At 57.7% G+C, this 17,139-nt stretch overlaps 8 protein-coding genes across 8 annotated transcripts; 4 read left to right on the top strand and 4 right to left on the bottom strand.

The window, feature by feature from the left end:
• Positions 1 to 28: 28 nt before the first annotated feature.
• On the bottom strand, positions 29 to 2,835 carry K489DRAFT_431037 (spindle pole body interacting protein). Its single transcript, XM_033608430.1, has 2 exons — positions 2,732 to 2,835; positions 29 to 2,574 (listed from the first exon to the last, which is right to left on the bottom strand). Exon 2 carries the CDS (start codon positions 2,429 to 2,431, stop codon positions 158 to 160), a length of 2,274 nt encoding a protein of 757 aa, XP_033460703.1. The 5' UTR covers positions 2,432 to 2,574; positions 2,732 to 2,835; the 3' UTR covers positions 29 to 157.
• Positions 2,836 to 3,886: 1,051 nt separating this feature from the next.
• Positions 3,887 to 4,402, top strand: K489DRAFT_299165 (EF-hand; the record flags this gene model as incomplete). Its single annotated transcript, XM_033600367.1, has 1 exon — positions 3,887 to 4,402. A coding segment is annotated over one exon (516 nt), but the record flags the coding sequence as incomplete, so codon positions are not given.
• Positions 4,403 to 4,623: 221 nt separating this feature from the next.
• On the bottom strand, positions 4,624 to 5,802 carry K489DRAFT_318253 (putative NAD binding protein; the record flags this gene model as incomplete). The annotated part of the gene is made up of 1 exon (XM_033601296.1): positions 4,624 to 5,802. The coding sequence occupies one exon, from the start codon at positions 5,800 to 5,802 to the stop codon at positions 4,624 to 4,626; it is 1,179 nt and encodes a 392-aa protein (XP_033460701.1).
• Positions 5,803 to 6,273: 471 nt separating this feature from the next.
• On the top strand, positions 6,274 to 7,184 carry K489DRAFT_379655 (uncharacterized protein; the record flags this gene model as incomplete). The annotated part of the gene is made up of 1 exon (XM_033604706.1): positions 6,274 to 7,184. A coding segment is annotated over exon 1 (463 nt), but the record flags the coding sequence as incomplete, so codon positions are not given.
• A 2,605-nt stretch (positions 7,185 to 9,789) lies between these two features.
• Positions 9,790 to 11,211, top strand: K489DRAFT_409477 (uncharacterized protein; the record flags this gene model as incomplete). Its single annotated transcript, XM_033607590.1, has 2 exons — positions 9,790 to 10,641; positions 10,693 to 11,211. 2 exons carry the CDS (start codon positions 9,790 to 9,792, stop codon positions 11,209 to 11,211), a joined length of 1,371 nt encoding a protein of 456 aa, XP_033460699.1.
• Positions 11,212 to 12,204: 993 nt separating this feature from the next.
• On the top strand, positions 12,205 to 14,335 carry K489DRAFT_409476 (putative D-Xylulose kinase; the record flags this gene model as incomplete). The annotated part of the gene is made up of 4 exons (XM_033607589.1): positions 12,205 to 12,234; positions 12,328 to 12,358; positions 12,435 to 13,435; positions 13,520 to 14,335. 4 exons carry the CDS (start codon positions 12,205 to 12,207, stop codon positions 14,333 to 14,335), a joined length of 1,878 nt encoding a protein of 625 aa, XP_033460698.1.
• A 103-nt stretch (positions 14,336 to 14,438) lies between these two features.
• Positions 14,439 to 15,058, bottom strand: K489DRAFT_203813 (uncharacterized protein). The gene has a single exon (XM_033599607.1). The coding sequence runs from the start codon at positions 14,969 to 14,971 to the stop codon at positions 14,543 to 14,545; it is 429 nt and encodes a 142-aa protein (XP_033460697.1). The 5' UTR covers positions 14,972 to 15,058; the 3' UTR covers positions 14,439 to 14,542.
• Positions 15,059 to 16,868, bottom strand: K489DRAFT_203837 (uncharacterized protein). The gene is made up of 3 exons (XM_033599608.1): positions 16,781 to 16,868; positions 16,389 to 16,616; positions 15,059 to 16,333 (listed from the first exon to the last, which is right to left on the bottom strand). The coding sequence occupies exons 2-3, from the start codon at positions 16,594 to 16,596 to the stop codon at positions 15,147 to 15,149; spliced, it is 1,395 nt and encodes a 464-aa protein (XP_033460696.1). The 5' UTR covers positions 16,597 to 16,616; positions 16,781 to 16,868; the 3' UTR covers positions 15,059 to 15,146.
• Positions 16,869 to 17,139: the final 271 nt, after the last annotated feature.

Below are 17,139 nucleotides of genomic sequence, written 5' to 3'. Positions count from 1 at the left end.
ATCAGTAAACACTGTATACATCGCTTTTCGGATATATATAGCGAAGCTACTGGTGGACCATTCGAGGGATTTTGGGCGGAGCAATTGGAGAAACGCAACACCAGTTTGGAAATGAAGTGCAGCTATCCAAGTTTTCGCTAAATGCAATATCAGCCCTTCAATGCTCTTCGCCTCTCAACCTCTCATCCCTCGCGATCACGATCCGTTCACACGCGATCTTGGCAAATCGACCCAACGATTGCCAGTAGTGTCGACCAGCCTCGTGATTCTCGACCCTTCCTAGCAGTGCCGCGACTTCTTCCCTGACGTCCTGGCGCGGATGGAATAAGCCCATGCCGATGTACAAAAGACCCGGCTGGCCGGCTGTAGCTGAGGCGCTCGGTTTGTTCTCCCAGATGCCGTTGGCCATCGTGGTGAGCAACTGACTGATCTCCTGTTCGGTGTGAACGGCACCACAAAGCGCGAGATAGATGTTGGCGCTTTGCTCGTTGGTCAGGCGCAATTTGGCCAGTTTGTCGTAGAGGTGTTGTATGTCTACTCTCTTGATCGGCCGGTGTATATACACGGCGGTGAGGTCTTGGATGAAATTGTAGTAGCTTCGAGTGTTGCGCCAACCCTCGATGCGAGTCGAATTAGCGGCCAGCTCGAGATTTTTACTCTGCGGCGTGGGCCAGACGTATCCGTGTCCTGTAACGTCCGCGGGGAGCTCATCCATCTTTCGTTCATGTGGGCTGCTGAAGGCCGGCGAGTCCGTATACGTCATGGTGGGACTGTCGGGGGTATGGGTGTGCAAGTTGCTTGCTCCGTACACGGTCTCTTCGAAGCTCGCAGCCAATCGAGTGAATCGAACGACCCATTTGCGGAACTTGGTCCGGATGGCGTTCTCGCCGTGGCGTTCGTTGATGGCCGCGTGCACACTTTGCATGAATACCCCATCACCTGTTGCATCGCCGCTCGCGTTGCCTGTAGGCGCAGTGCTGCCACCCAAGCCTGCGGACAACGTGGCGCCGGCGGTGATGAGTGCGCTGACGCCGGCGGGTTGACTTCCACCACCGTTGTTCGTAGCGAAATAGATCACGCCGTCTGTCAGCGCTGCCTGCTCGATGCGATTCGAGATGCGCATCTTGCCGGTACCGAGATCGCAGAGGACATCCCACCATTCCGCTTTATGCGCGAATGCTGGATTCGTCACGCCGGCGATGAAACCCGGAACCTTCAAAAGATCATCGATCTTCGTCAGATCGGTGTAGGGGAAAGCATGACGTGTGAAACCTCGTAACAGACCACCAGAAGCCAGCGCGCAGGCAGCCAGCACTGCCTCTGCCACTTCGGAGCTGGGAAGGTTGTGGCCGAGGAATATGACCCGCTTTTGGGTCAGCAACGCGTTCAGGAGGACGATGATGGGGTTCGTGTTTGGCCCAGATGTAGTAAGATGAGGATGAGTCGGGTTGAAGGGCACGGGTGCGGTGCCTTGTGGAGAGCTGAACGTAGTGATCAGTTTGATCAGGCTGAAATCGCCCACAGTCTCCGCAACGACAGCGGTGGGGATTTTGACTGGTACCGGCACGTTTGCGTAGTTGACGGTGCTTTCAAATTCATGCGTATCGCGCGGTAGACCAAAATGTGTTTTCGAGAGATGCGTCGGTGGCTCGATTGCAAGAGCTGCGCTGTCCTTGTCGGTCTGCACACGCTGTGCTATCAAAGCCTCGAACTTTTCCAAAAAGAGATCTTTTGCGTCGCTCGCCTGTAGAATGAACTTCTCCAGATAATTGAGCTTGGGCATGAGCGAGAGGTCCATGCTGTTGACGGCGTTGTACAGACTGGCCAAAGTCTCGACCGTCGGGCTGGCGAAGTACTGTTCAAGCGCCAATAGGAGGAGCGGTTTGTAGATGTGTAGGAACGAATGCCGCGTACAGATTGCCATGGCTTTCACAACGGCTCCACGCTTCACCGTATTGTCCTGCTTCGTGTTCACGAGGTTCAACACATAGACAAGCGGGGGACCGTCAGGATTGATGTCCAGCTCATCCTCACTGCTATCGTCATATGGATCGCCGTCGTCCCAACCGTCATCATCAAAACCGTCATCGCCAGCCTCGTATGCGATGCCGGCATTCGCAGCCGCCCTCCATCTCCGCCTCCGCCTCTGGCGCATTGTGTGATCCTCTTCCTGGCCCGCATCCTTGTGTAGAAAGAAGATGGTCCAGTCCTGGCTACGCACGTGTGCTTGATCAGGCAGCATTAATTCTGCAAGCATGTGCTCGTCGCCTCCGACAGGGCTGGGATATTGATGCTCCATAATACTTCCACGATCGATGTCGAAGGAAGCGACCAAGATGTACTCGACATGTTTCTCGGTGCTGTAGGGGGGATATTGTGATCTCACGGTCTTCGGTCGTCGCACTTCGACGCCCGGCAGCGGAGAGGCCATCACTGAGGAGATGTCTGGTCGACCGGAGAGAGTTATCGATTGGTAGCTGTGACCATCGAGGTTGTTGGGGCTGTTCTGCAATTTATGGTTTCACGCTTCAAGGCCAATATCGCATCGCGCATCATGTCCGGATCCGGATCCTACTTTAGCTCAAGACAAGGTCAGCAATGGTACTGCTATGCGACATGAAGATCGCGCGAATGTCTGTCGGCCGCCATCGTGGGAGCTCGTCGGTGAACGAGGGACGGCATTGAAGCAACGATCGAATGCGGACCTTCGCGTTAGAGACGATTGACCTACCAGAATAGCATTCCCCGATTCATGCTGCACCAGTTTGATGAGAGATACACATTCCTCCGATTTGTCTCTTCGGAAATGCAACTTGTGTCTTTGTGAAGATTGGTGGTGATTGGCGCATGCAAGAAGAAGGTTGGATATTCTGATCGATCAATCCCGTTTCCCCGCGATGCGACTGTACCCAGTGCTGTATCCTAGCACGCACAATTTAAGCCGACGCCGACGTTCCTCCTCCTCCTCCACACGCAGGGGACATCATGAATATGCGGCGCGGCTGGAGAGAGGGGACGGCCCGTTGACGGCAAGCGAAACCCTGGTTGCCCCGCGGGCGTTGTGCAATGATTGTTGGTGTGTGTAAACACCATCACGTAGGTTTCCAAGGTTGTCCACACTAGGTCATCGATGGAACCAATTTACTACTGGCCTGCACTGTACACCGGCGAAAGATAGAAGCAACGTTGCACCGCGGTACGCATCACGCCTCCAGTACCACAGATTGAATATTCAAAACACATTGCCTTCGCACCCGGCACCATGGCGTCCACACCTCTCCGTCAACAGACATTGTCGCCGTTCGAATCGCCAGGAGGACGACAGTCGCCCTTTCGACGTCAGGGCAGCGTATCTCCAGCGACGACGACGCGCACCGCCACACCGACGACATCGCCGACCAAAGTCGCATCAGGCCTGTCGCCGACGAAGCTGGCCGCATTATCACCGGAGAAGTCGAGTCCCTTCGTCCGCCGGCCCAGTCAGATCAACCACCAACGATCGCCCGAACGACCGTCGAGTCCCTTCGGCAGGCCACTGCATAGCCTCGACGCACCAGCTTCACCGACTCGCCAGGCGAGGGAAGTCGCTTCGGAGGAGATGAACCCAATGGATACCGTCCCGCCTCTCTCACCGGCTCGACGACCAGTCGCCTTCCCTCGGGAGAACGACTTCAGCAGACAACTCGCGGAACACAGCGCTGAGCCCTCGACATTCCGGCCACCGAGCCAATCCAACCTCCGATCCGTCATGAGCCGCGCGACCCCATCGCCCCACAGCGCGCCGACCAGACCGTCCCCTCCCACAAGCTCGACTCCCCACGCCCACGCCACACCGACCAAGCCCGGCCCCGCCGGCCTCCGGAGCACAGGCGGCACGAACCCGCTCCTCGGCGGCGGCGGCGGCAACGCGGCCTACAACCACATCCCGCAGGCGCTCCTGCACAGCATGCGGGAGAGCTTCGAGGTGCTGGACGGGCACAACCACGGGGCGATCGACGCGGGCGCGGTGGGGGAGATGCTGACGCAGCTGGGGCTGGAGCCCAGCGCGGCGACGCTGGCGACGTTCTTCCCCGGCCAGGGCCCCCCGACGCTGAACCTCGCGCGCTACCTGGACACCCTCGCGGGCCCGCTGGCCGAGCTGTCCGCGCCGGAGGAGCTGCGCGCCGCGTTCGAGGCCTTCGACCTCGACGACAGCGGGCAGATCGACGTCGGCGCCCTGAGGGAGGCCCTGGCCCACTCTGCGGGAGGCGGCGGCGGCGGCGCCAGGCTGAGGCAGGCCGAGATCGACGGCATCCTGGGCGAGTTCTCGAGCCGCCGGGCGTTCGGGGCCAAGGGCTTGCACGCGGCGAAGAACAAGGGCGACGTCTTCCGCTACAGGGATTTCATGGCCAACGTGAGCGGCGGCGGCGGCGGGTCGGCGGCCCCGGGCGCGGAGGGCGAGGTCCAGGTCGCATAGGTGGGAAATGATGCCGGATTTACGGGATGCTTGGTGGTATTTTTTTGGGCGGGTCCGCGCTGAGACGCCGTCTATCTAATGATGTATAATGATACAATATGGCCCTTTGCCGTTCAGAGAGAGAGAGAGAGAGTGAGTGTGAGAGTGTGTGTGTTTGAGTGACTCCTTCACGCCCACGGTGCCCGTACGAATCCCCGCGTGAGGCGGTCGCCGGTGGGCGAGCGTTCCTCCTCCAGCCTCTCGACGAGGGCAGGGAGCGTCTTCTCCAAGGGGAGACTGCATCGGAGCCCGGCGGAGCCGTCCGTGTCGGCGGGCACATCCGCGAAGAACTGCTCCTCGCCGCGCGCGCCGCCCATGTTGACGACGGCGATGGGTTTGCCCTGGTCCCGGGCCCTCTTGACGAGCCGCCAGGCGGAGTACGTCGCGAGCGAGGAGCCCAGCACGAGGATCTGCTGGGCGTCATCGACGGCCCGTTCCACCGCGCCCTTGACGTCCGGCGGGATCGACTCGCCGAACATGATCACCGCCGGCTTGAGGATCCCGGCCGCCTTGGAGGCCGGGGCGTCGTCGGGCGGTTCCCATGCGCCATCGCCGTCCGTGCGGACCCCCTTGCCCTGCTCCGCCGCCGCGCCTCCCGCGGCACATTTCGGACAGGGCGGGTAGCGGAAGGTGCTGTAATCGACGCCGGGGACATCGACGTCGCCATCCGGGTTCGTCTTGAGCCCCCGGCGTCGGCGCTCGGCGGGGTCCTCCGTGGTGAAGGCGCCTTTGGCGGTCATCTCCTCCAGGAAGGACGCCCAGCTGGGGTTGAGCTGCTTGAGGTCGGTCTGGAACCTCTCGCGGTCGTACTCGGTCCGGCAGGTGATGCAGACGGTCCGCCGCAGGTAGCCGTGGAGCTCGAGGGTCGGCAGACTCGGATGGGCTTGCGGGTGGAAACTGTCGACGTTCTGGGTGATGACGGTGCTGAGGAGGCCCATCTCGCCGAGACGCGCGACGGCATGATGGGCGGGGTTGGGTTGACTGCGGTGTAGCGTGGGCCAACCCAGGAAGCTACGGGCCCAATACCGCCGTCGAGCAGCATGGGACTGGCAGAATTCGCCATAGTAGATGGGCCGGTAGGTCTTGTTTAGGGTGTAGGTGCCATTGCTGCCGCGATAATCCGCCAGGCCAGAGGCGACGGAGATCCCAGCGCCCGAGAGGACGACGGTCTTCTTGCCGACGGAAGCGCGCCGGGACGTGAGGAAATTGACCAGAGCATCGACGGCGCCGGCGATGTCGGAGGCGTGAGCTGGGAGGATGGTGGGTTGAGGTAGAGGAGATGTGTATGGGATCCGCATCAATGGCATGTTCGGTGATGACGATGCATGGCCCGAAAAGGAGGAGCTTATATTGCTTGAGATTGCATGTGTCTCTCTCTCTGGGGTGGTGTGCTGCCAGGGACAATGAACCGGTATCGCGGTGGTATCCGAGATGGTGTCCTGAGGATGTATCCTGTCGAAGAAGAATGCGTGTTGTTTGTGTGCTCTGTTATGCCTGTTTCCGTTGTTCGATTGTATGTAAATTCATTACTCGATTGGGGCGGCGGTGGTACTGGACTGTATGTCGTCACGATATTTTCGATCAGATCCGCCTAAACGCAATGCGGGCGGAAAAATCGGCGTCGGTTGTAATACTACTGCAAGGGCCAAGCGTTCGGGAGCAAAGCAGACGCAGCAACCGGATTTGTTCACCAGCCGCCAGTACTGTACCGTTCTGCAATCGAGATATAGTGTATATAACGACGGGCATGTAAATCTGGCAATCGACGGTATACAACGGTCCATTGTTCAGGATTGTAGTGGTGTATGTCCAGCGCCGTCTCCATGTCCATATATCTCACTCGTATAATACATACACCACGTGTAACGTTCTCGTCGACACACGTCTCTGGCGATCCGATACAAATTCCGAGCGTTCCATGTCCTGTTCCGACACGCAACTCCCAATAGCTCGGTGAATGGTAACCTCACGGGTACACTCCATACATCCCTAGCGAGTCTCGAGCAGATATTAGTGGTCGGGTACAGTACCAGCCGCTATCCATCACAGCGGAAAGTCTATATGATGAGAGCAGCATCCGAGAAGAGACCGGCAGCCAGCGCTCCCGCACAGCAGATGGCATTCCCATCGCCGTCCGATGGGAAACTACCAGGGAAACGGCGCACACTGGCTACACTTTCACCAAGGCGAGTGTCGTGTGAAAGATAGGGTGACGGGTACAGTAATTCCATTTGGACGATGCTCAGAGCAGTCGGGTATCGTCCAGTCGCGGCCACCTCCGAGACAGACGAGAAGGGGAGAGGAGTCGGAAAAAATGCCGCATTTTGAGGGAAACAGACTGGCTTGGGCACAAACTTCTTTCCAACAAGTCGCCGCAGAAGAAGAGGTGTGTAGTGTATATCTCATCTCATCTCCGCTCATCCTGCCTGGCCTGCGAACGGAAACACGACGAATGCGGTTCTTGGTGCATACGATCCCTCCGAGCACACTGTTCAATTTGAAGGAGCAGGGGCAAAAGAAAAACCTCTTGGTAATGACGGTGACAATCATCACCGAAACCAAAACTTGGAAGATGCTTCGATTCCTTCTCGCTAAGTTAATATAAAGACCAAACATAATAATAACAATACAGTAATAGTAAACGAGGCAGAACGAGGGAGTTGCTTATTAATCATGACGGGCAGAGTGCGGTCAAAGGTTGATGAGATGAGATGATGCCCTCCAGCTACCTACTGTATGTGCCGCTTGCTCCCTTTTCATCACCAGTTGTAGTATGTAGTTAGTGGTGTTTGTCATCTATTATGTATACGTTATAGTGGTGTTTGTCATTCATCATGTATACGTTATAGTGGTGTCTGTCATTCATCATGTATACGTTAGAGTGGTGTTTGTCATTCATGTATTTGTTCGCTGCTCTCTCCTGGCTGGCTGGCTGGCTGGCACGTCCCTCTTTCCCCTTTCAAGCTCGATATTGTTGTTTTCCTCGCAAATGGAAAAAATAAATAAAAATCCAATTTCATACTAGGCGCCCAGCTACCAAAACCTTGGAAGTGGATTTCCATAGATCCTTCGTCTATTGGCAGCTCCCACCGAAAAAGGGTTCGGACTTTCCATTGTAAACAACCTCAATTAATAATTGACGGTCTCGAAGCTTGTGTGATGGATGTCTTGCAACGCCGACTCCGATTCCCATCGGTCGCAGATCAGTAATCACAATGTATCATCATGGCGCGTTTCCTAGAAAAAAGTTAAAAAAATTAAAGACGACCTTGGTCGCTTCGGGCTTGACCGTGCTGAGAAGATGAAGTTGACTGGGCCAGAACCTGGGAATCGACCTGGTCCAATCCTTGATCTAATATCCTTCCCTCAATCATCGCTTTCCCTGTCTGCGCGCCACCACTGCTAGTCCCCTACACTCAAGACATCCCTGTCGTCGGACAAAGCCTGTTTCGAGATGGTGCAGCCAAAAGAACCGCAATCTTATCTCGGATTGCGCAAATCCCTTCGACCTCTCTCTCTCTCTCCATCCCAGCGAGGAAACTCTATTGCACGCCAATCAATCCCCTGGAATCGTTCGCACCGCCGCCGCCGCCGCCCTCGTGCCACGCTTGACCTTCTCAATGGCCGGAGTCGGTCGCATCGACGACAGGCCTCGTCGCGTCGACGTTTGGATTGTATCATATGTGCGTGCGTAGCTCACCAGAATTTTGGAGGAGAAGACAGGTGCACCCATGACACCACACTCCCCGGCATGAAAGAAAGGTGGTGTGAGGGCTTGCCGGGCGTCGCGCAGCAGTCCACGTCGATGTCGCGTTGGCATGGAGTGAGTGAGTGACATGCCAAACTTCCAAGCTTGTCATTCCTCTCCCCGGTGGCTTGTGACAACGACAACAAAGAAAAAACAAGGCAGAGCAGAATGGCTGTCTGCATCCCGCGCCGTCGTCTGCTTCCCTCTTGCGCTTGTCCCATTGTTCGGCATGTGCCCTCCGGTCTGTTCATTGGCGCCATCGTCCAGCACCCTGTCCCGGTTTGGTTCCGATGGTCATCTCGATACCCGCCATGATTGCTCATGGCCGTCCTCCCAATCCATAGACGTCGCGTGGAAGTTCTTGAACTAGAAGAGAGCCTATCCCGAAGAGAGTCGGATATAGTATGTACCATGTACCGTTCTGACATCCTGACGCTTCCCTCTTCCATACTTGATATAGTCACAGCCTGTGTCATTCCTCTTCGTTGGGTCACGATTGTCTTCCAGCCTGTCCGACTGCCTTCACTCTTTCCGACGATGGAGGCTTGACGACGGATCTCAAAGGGAACGACACGCTTTCAAACGAGCTGTCGCATTCACCCATCGTCGCGAAAAAGGCAACCACCGGTGCTTCCCTCACATTGGTCGCAACAATCTACCCGTCGTCGTCGTCGTCGTCGGCATCATGTTGGCACTTCATTCGGATCCGATCATGGCGATGGGCGCAAAGGGCAATACGTTGTGGAATATCGGGTCTCGCGAAAACCTTCTCCCACGATCCAATGGGAAGCTCCATGTCTTGCGCGGTCCAGTGCCGCAAGTGACGATAACGGCCGCAGGTACGTACGCATTCCGCCGACTCTTCGATCGTCGTTGATATTCTTGATTCTTTCCCCTCACCTGCACTACTCTTACAATCGTGACCCGCGGATGTGATGGTTGGGACGTGCCGTTGTGGAAGAGGTTGCTGTCAGCTCGGGTCCTACTCGTCGTTCAAGTGAAGGTCATCACCGAGCTGTCGCCTCGATAATGACACGGACGGATGACGGTCGGGTAGCACTAAGAAAAAGTGAAGGAGGCCTATGTTCCGAACACTCCAGCTTGTATCCCGACCTGTTCAATCTGCACATCAGCGCTTCTCATCAACCTCCAGTCAGACGCATTCGTTCCGACCGACTATGACTTGTTGATAGACGCATTCGTTCCAACTGATCATGACTTGTTGACAGACGCAATCGATCACCGCAAAACGGCAGGAACGATCAGAGCTGCACTTACGGCGGCTGCCATTCATGACTTTGATTCTTCGTCACGTTCGACTGCGGCGTGTTTGCATATTGTTCCAAGTTTGTCGACGACACAAGCAGGCAGCTCTTCCCGTCCGTCGTCTTCACAATCGACAAGTTCTTTGGGGAAAGGACGTGTATCACAAATCCCTCCAAGCGCTCTTGTTGCGAACTTATCAGACAGGAAGGCCTTCGACCTTTCCTCTTCAGATTTAAGAACGCCTATGAACCCGCCACGCTTCGCACCTGCCCCAGCAACCATGCGTTCGGGTAGGATGAGGCCAAACGCCCTGAAGCTGGCCCTTACACATGGTCAGAGCACGTTGTCGACGAGCGAGTTGAGACAACGGATTTGTGATGCTCGTCTGATCAATCCGTCGCTGTCCACTGCGGTTCAGATCCCGACGGACAAGCGTTCGGATTGGAACATTCCACCAACCCCTTTCACGCCTCGCGCCATGGGCAATCGAGTTTCTCGAACGGCTGCTCATACGACTACCAACCCTAGCCACGATCTTCACCGGGACGCAAAATGGCGCAAATCTTCCCGGCATGCTGGCCGATTCGAGCAAAGCGATACCACCAGGCGTCCGATCAGTACTTACGACGCCCGCGATGCATATCTACAAGGAGAATCTCAGCAGACCGCGCGTCATCTGCTGAAGAGTCGTAGAAGTGTACATACGGGCAATGGCTTTACACTTTCGGATAGGAGCAATCCCATTATGAGCCCACGAAGGCCGCAAGAGGAATCTCGTGTCTACGCGGGTCCGCCGTCACGCTCAGCATCCGACACTACTATGACTCCACGGCGGTCATTGCAGCCGATGAGTAGGGCGAGCACCCTTCGGGCCTCCGGTCTTGCGGCTGCTAGGCAAACTTCAGCCGAGGACTTGCGCTTAGACGGATCTCTCGAGCACGACCGGACTGCATCGCACACTGAATTCGATAGTCATTTCAGCCAACTTTCGCCTACCATCCCAGCTCCGTCGCCTCTACCGGAAGACAGCCCACATAAGTACGGACTGCGAGATGCCATGGATACTCCCAATGTTCCAGAGATGAATACGAATCGGGCGCGGCGTCGTAGCAGTGGTTTGGAGGTCTTCAACGTATGTCACATTCCTCAAAATGAAGGCATGGAATGTTCTGACGATCCACAGGAGGCCAAAACTCTGCAATCGACCTCCAACTTCCTCAACGGTTTGAGCACGTCTCGAAGGCGGGCTGAGACCGCAACGGAACCACAACCAGAAGACCCTTCTCCACCGGCCACTCTCCGCCCCAACACAGCAGTGACCCAAATTGCCAGCAACGACACCGCAGACCACCACCACGAGAACGCATTCCGACAACAAGGACTCTGCTTCAAGTCCTCGGGATTCTCCTACAGCCGCCCACTGAAACCTCTCCAACTGAACTGCTACCGAGACCACAACAGATTGCTGGCCAGCCGCAATAACTGTGCTTCTGTCGAATGTGCCGTCTGCCATGCCGACTCGGATGCCGTCCACTGGAGCTGTAGCTGGTGCGCCTTGCGCATGTGCGGCGACTGTCGCAAGGACTTCTCTACAAACGGTCTCCCGGCTCTCAACGAGCGCATCAAGAGAGCTAACATCGGCCTGGTCTCGTCGCTTAACCAGTCGGTCGACAGTGGATTGGCATTGGTTGAAACGGCTTGACGCATGCAAGCAGCGCGACGGAGGGAACGATATGGCTTGCAGTCGGGACATTGGGAACTTCCAGAATTTTGTTGACAAGAAGATTGGGCATGCATCGCGTGCCATTCCTAGACCACCCGCGTCATCTTCCTTGCATTCCTCTTTTTCTTTTGATGATGATATTGGCATTGCTGTCTGCAAAAAATTGTTTCGCAGCGAACTATACACCCATGTGCGACGAACGTTTTTCCTTTATCAGTCAGACTATACCAGTCCAATGGCTTTCTTATCTTCTCCTGACGATGCGTTTCGTTCCATTCCCTCTTCTGTTGTGAACCATGTCGTGATCGGCAGAGCAGCCCATCTTGACGTTCGCCTTGTAATTCCACTTTCCATCGCCCGGGCGAGAATCAAGTCCGAACTGTTCGGGAAAAAAATCTCTCTCTCTCTCTCTCTCTCTCTCTCTCTCGATGATGATGATGATGCGTATAAGGCATTATCCCGCCAACGGAAAAGACCACCGACTACCTTACAAGGACGATATGCTCCTGGAAGTTGTTCGAACCGAGTGATCAGCGAGATGGCAAAGTGCTATACATGTGGTGCAGTGGAGCAGATCCCCGCTTGCTTCTCAGGTGGAAATGTCGAGTTCCAAGTGTTGGAAATGTGCCAACATGGAGTCGATGGTCGGCGAGGGACTTGCGAAACGCCTGCATCATGATGGGGGATTATACTCTATGCGACTGAACCCCATCGACTCGTGTAAATAAATGTTGCATCCGTTTTCCTGTGATCGGATATTGCGCGCCCGGGAGAAATGTGTGATGCCGCCATCCGGCTAAATTCAATCCCCCGTTACGTTTGAAGCACGTCAGGGCAAAGGTTATATCGGAAGATCTTCATACTCCACCAAGTCGCATGTTTCTCCTCTTGTCTTCACGTCATGAGAAATAAACACATATAAGCAGAGGCTCATCCCAACACGAAACCTACACCAACGAGCTCGAAGCAAATATGGCCGAGACGAAAGGACCGTTGTACATGGTAGGTCGTTCCATCTCGGGAAGCTACAGCGGCTTGAATATTGATTTTTATATGCCACGCAAACACCGTATTCGTCTGCTAATCGATCTCTAGGGGTTTGACCTCTCTACACAACAACTCAAAGGTACAGCCAAACTTGGCCTGTCGAAATCCAAACAGGACGCCCGGCGAACCATGTCGCTAAAGTGAATATGCTCAAGGAATCGTGATACAATCTGACCTCAAGCTCGTCCACGAAGCAAAGGTCGACTTCGACGCCGATTTCGGATCGAAATACGGCATCAACAAGGGCGTCCTGACCAATCCGTCTGAAAACGAGGTCTTCGCCCCAGTCGCTCTCTGGCTCGATGCCGTCAACCTCGTCCTCGACCGCCTACGCGATGCCGGACTCGACTTTGCACGAGTGAAAGGCCTATCGGGAGCGGGAATGCAGCACGGGACGGTCTTCTGGTCGAAGCAAGCGACGGGACTCCTGGCGAACCTGGACCCGGAGAAGCCCCTCACCGAGCAGTTACATCCGGACGTGCGCTCCGGCCAAGGTGGCGACCGCCACGCAGGCAGCGGCGCATTCGCGCATCCCATGAGTCCGAACTGGCAGGATGCGAGCACTCAGACCCAATGCGATGCATTCGACGGACGACTCGGGGACCCAGAGACCCTGGCACGGATCACCGGCAGCAAAGCACATCATCGGTTCAGCGGTCCCCAGATCATGCGATACCGCGAGAAATACCCCGACCACTACGCATCCACCTCACGGATCTCGCTGGTCTCGTCGTTTCTCGCCTCCATCTTCCTCGGCGATGTGGCACCCATCGACATCAGCGACGTCGGCGGGACCAACCTCTGGGACACGCATCGAGGGGCCTGGCACGAAGACCTGCTCTCGCTCGCCGCCGGCGGGTCCCCTGCCGCCGCCGCCGACCTCCGGGCCAAACTCGGCGCAGTCCCCGAAGACGGCGGCGCGACGTTCGGGACCGTCAGCCCCTATTTCATCGGTCGCTATGGCTTCCCCTCGGATTGCCGCATCATCGCCTTCACGGGGGACAACCCGGCGACGATCCTCTCGCTGCCGCTCCGCGCATCGGACGCCATGGTGTCGCTGGGGACGAGCACGACGTTCCTGATGAGCACGTCCGAGTACAAGCCCGACCCGGCGTACCACTTCATGAACCATCCCACCACCGCGGGGCTGTACATGGTGAGTCCACCTCCCCCCCCCCTGCCCCATCTAACAACGCAATTCCACCCATATATACTGACGGATCCACCTCTCTCTCTCCAGTTCATGCTCTGCTACAAAAACGGCGGGCTGGCGCGCGAGGCCATCCGCGACCAGCTCAACGCGCGCGCGTTCCCGCTCGCCGTGCTGCGCTCCTGGAAGACCTTCGACGCGACCGCGCTGGGCACCGCGCCCCTGGCGCAAGCCGACCCCGACGCGCCCATGCGCCTCGGCCTCTACTTCCCGCGGCCGGAGATCGTCCCGCACCTGCCCGCGGGCCAGTGGCGGTACACCTACGACGCGCGGGCGGGCGAGCTCGCGCCGGGGCCTGCCACGTTCGAGCCCCGCGACGCCCGCACCATCGTCGAGTCGCAGATGCTGTCGCTCCGGCTGCGCTCGCAGGCGCTCGTCGGCGGCGGCAACGGCGGCGGCGGAGACAACGACCACACCACCACCGGCAGCCCCCCGCCCCAGCCGCGCCGCGTCTACCTCGTCGGCGGCGGCTCCGCGAACCCGGCGATCGCGTCCATCTGCGGCGAGGTCCTCGGCGGCACCGACGGCGTCTTCCGCCTGGAGATCGGCGGGAACGCGTGCGCGCTGGGCGCGGCGTACAAGGCCGTCTGGGGCTGCGAGCGGCGGTCGCGCGCCCCCGAGGGGGGTCAAGGCCAGGGCCAGGGTCACGAGACGTTCGAGGAACTGATCGGCGCGCGGTGGCAGGCGGAGCGCTTCGTGCAGAAGGTCGCGGACGGCTATCAGCAGGGCGTGTACGAGCAGTATGGGGAGGCGGTCGTGGGGTTCGAGAGGATGGAGAAGGCGGTCTTGGAGCTGCAGCAGCGGCAGCAGCAGCAGGAGGAGGAGGCGAGTGGGACGAGGGGGTGACTTATATAGTAGGGAGGAGGGTTGGGGGCTCGCCTTGAGACTGAGACGGAAAACAACCCTCGTCATATCAAATGGAACGCGGATGATCTGGTCACCCCGACGTGATTCACCGCACCGATGACTACCTCGTGAGAGAGCTATGACCGATATCCGTGGATTCGTTCTGCGCCTACGCCCGGAAAAGAACAAGATTTTTTTTTTCGATTGCTATTTGATCAATTTAGAGGGGATCCAGTCTTGGGGCGATGGTCGACGGGGACACGCCCAATCGAGTGATTGTACCGTCGTCCCGGGAGCGACAGGTCGGACGGAGGACGCTGGCGCCTCGGGGCCGGCGGTCCTCGTTGCCCGAGATTCGGTTGCGCAAGAGATTGCGGGATCGGGGAGACGTCCTGGTCGGACACAAAGTGTATGACCTGGTGGTGAGTTGCCCGGTATGTTTCGATTCGAACACCAGCACCTGATTCCGACAGGGGGGGCGACCATGCCTCCCTGCAGCGCTTCCTCCGCAACGGATGTATGCGTCGGCCGAAACGGTGATATGCCTGACCGTTCCGGGCGGATTTCCGCGAGCGACGGAGTCCCCATCGGCTTGTTGTCGGGGCCCCCTGGAGATTGTGCAGTCTCACACAGCATTTGATGGCCTGGCGCGTTCGTTCCACCCCAAAAATCGAGGGACGACGGGGCGGTTTGAGTTCCCCGGCGTTGGGCCGAGATGGGGCTGGTGGTCAGATCCGAAGGGCATTTCGATCCGGGTTCGGGTCAAGGTAGATCGGAAGAAGAGAGGCGACAGATCCCAGTCGATGCGCTCTCACGTCGGCACCCACAGCTTTCGTCCGCCGCGCGACGGATTCATCCCTCCGCGCGAGCTCGGCCGAGCGAAGCTGTTCGGGTCGATCTGGCCGCCTTGTTGGCTGACGCTGTCGATGCTGTCGATGCTGTCAAACATGGAAAGACCGGCGCGGCCGCCGCCGGCATTTCCACGGCCGCGGGGGTTCCCGCGAAGCGATCCCCGGTTGGAACCTCTGACGGAGCCTCTCGGAGTCGTTGTCTGGGATGCTCGAGCGCGCGGCGAACCTGGCGCTGATGTCGTGGGGTTGAGGCGTGGTGAGCGTGGCCCACCGGTCGCGGGCTCGGCTCTGGCCACGGGCACGCTGCGACCGAATGCATTCGGATCGAGGACGTTTGATTTCTCGGGATTGACGGGCGCGACGGGCGCTTTGGGCGGTACTGTCGCCCGCGACGTCGTTCCTGCGCTTTGCTCGGGCTTCGGGATCGGGACAGCTGGCGGACTGTTCTCTTGTCGATTCTCACGAGTGAGTACCGCTTGGCGATTTTTGTACTCCCGATCCTCGCGACCGACAGCCTCTCGCAATTGCTCGAGCCGCTTGACTTTGATGTCAAAGCCCTTGGCAAACTTCAATTTATTCGCGTCGTTGCAGAGGAAGATGAAGGACTCCAGGGCGGCCACAGGGTCAAGCTCTTGGTGGACCCGCCACAGGATGTAGTTGAAGAGGGATTGGATGTGACGCGGCACGGGTTCATCGGAGCACGTCGGACGCGCACTGGCTGCCACGGCGGATTTTGTCCGTGATGTTGGCGCCGGTGCTCTCGCTGGACTCGTAGGTGGAGATACCGGGCTGTGTGCCCCGCCCAGGCTCATCTGAGAAGCTGGAGTTCCTGGCCTGGACAGCATCGAAGACCGAGAGCTTGGTGCGTTCTCGTCGTGTCCATGTCCGAGCGCAAGCCCGCCGGGCGATCCAACAGAGTTAGCCTCGAGATCGCTCTCGAGCTCGTACTCATCATGTTCGGAGAACAACGTCCTCGGCACCGCGAACTTCTCCACTTCTTCCCAATTTTCAAAAGTCTCGTCAGCTCCCTGAAGGGCGACCACATCGGGGTACTTCGTGGTGACCTCGTCAAGCCACTGGAGCGTCTCGCGGACGTCTTCGCCATGGCGGTTGGTCTGGTTCTTCTGCTTGCTCAACTCCTCCAAAGCTATGATTCATCAGCGGGATGATCCGACAGGCGGACATGCCCCTTCGCGACTCACCACGGAGAGGTACAAAAAGACGAATCTGGCTGTTCTTCACCCACTGTCTGATGCCATTGCGAGTACTCTTCTTCACCCCGGCCACGAGCGCGGTCTCATCAACGATACAGTTGAAGATTTTCCGGGTCGGACGGATCGTCGCATGGCGAGTGGCGTTGCGAGCGGCCGAATTGCTCTGGTGAGAAGAGTTTGGTCGCGAGCGGCGCATCTTCGGGGTGGGCGGGTTCTGTGACAAGACATGAGGATCTGCGTTGAAGGGCAGGCAAAGCAGACGATGTGCGACGAGCGGAGGTTTCGGCGGGCGGGCGGGCGCGCGCGTGTGTGTGTATCGTGGTATGCTCTGCGTGTGGACGGCATCACTCTGATTACGATTGTGAGGACGGGCGTACCATTTGCGATTTGCCCGCAGGGGCGTTGCCGGTCGACGCCATGCCGGGTAGAGGTCGGTCGACGTGGTCGGCGGTGTTATGCGAATGGTGGACTTGGCGTCAAGTCTTCAGGCCAAACGGCAGTCCTCATAGCGGTGGAAGAAAACGAAGCCGTCAGCGCGTCGCAACGGCGGAAGACAGCTCGAAGCGCTGAGTGGCGCTCATTCTCTGTTGGATGAGTGAATGGTATGGTATGGTATGCAGTCGAGGAGATCAATGAGCGAAGGAGTGCGACTCGGCACGCAACGTTGTTTCGCGCAGTTGTCGGAAAGAATTCGATGCTTTGTGATGACTCTGTTAATCATGCGGAGGATATCCTGGTG

The sequence above is a fragment of the Dissoconium aciculare genome (assembly GCF_010015565.1).
Source record: "Dissoconium aciculare CBS 342.82 unplaced genomic scaffold K489scaffold_5, whole genome shotgun sequence".
NCBI lineage: Eukaryota > Fungi > Ascomycota > Dothideomycetes > Mycosphaerellales > Dissoconiaceae > Dissoconium > Dissoconium aciculare.
This window is presented reverse-complemented; position numbering and strand designations above follow the sequence as displayed.

Excerpts from the sequence above, each read along its gene's own strand:
- K489DRAFT_203837 (XM_033599608.1), bottom strand. The coding sequence starts at position 16,596 with ATGCGCCGCTCGCGACCAAACTCTTCTCACCAGAGCAATTCGGCCGCT. Across the intron at positions 16,334-16,388 it reads TCTTTTTGTACCTCTCCGTG|CTTTGGAGGAGTTGAGCAAG; the intron begins GTGAGTCGCGAA and ends GATGAATCATAG.
- K489DRAFT_203813 (XM_033599607.1), bottom strand. The coding sequence starts at position 14,971 with ATGCTGTGTGAGACTGCACAATCTCCAGGGGGCCCCGACAACAAGCCG.
- K489DRAFT_431037 (XM_033608430.1), bottom strand. The coding sequence starts at position 2,431 with ATGGCCTCTCCGCTGCCGGGCGTCGAAGTGCGACGACCGAAGACCGTG.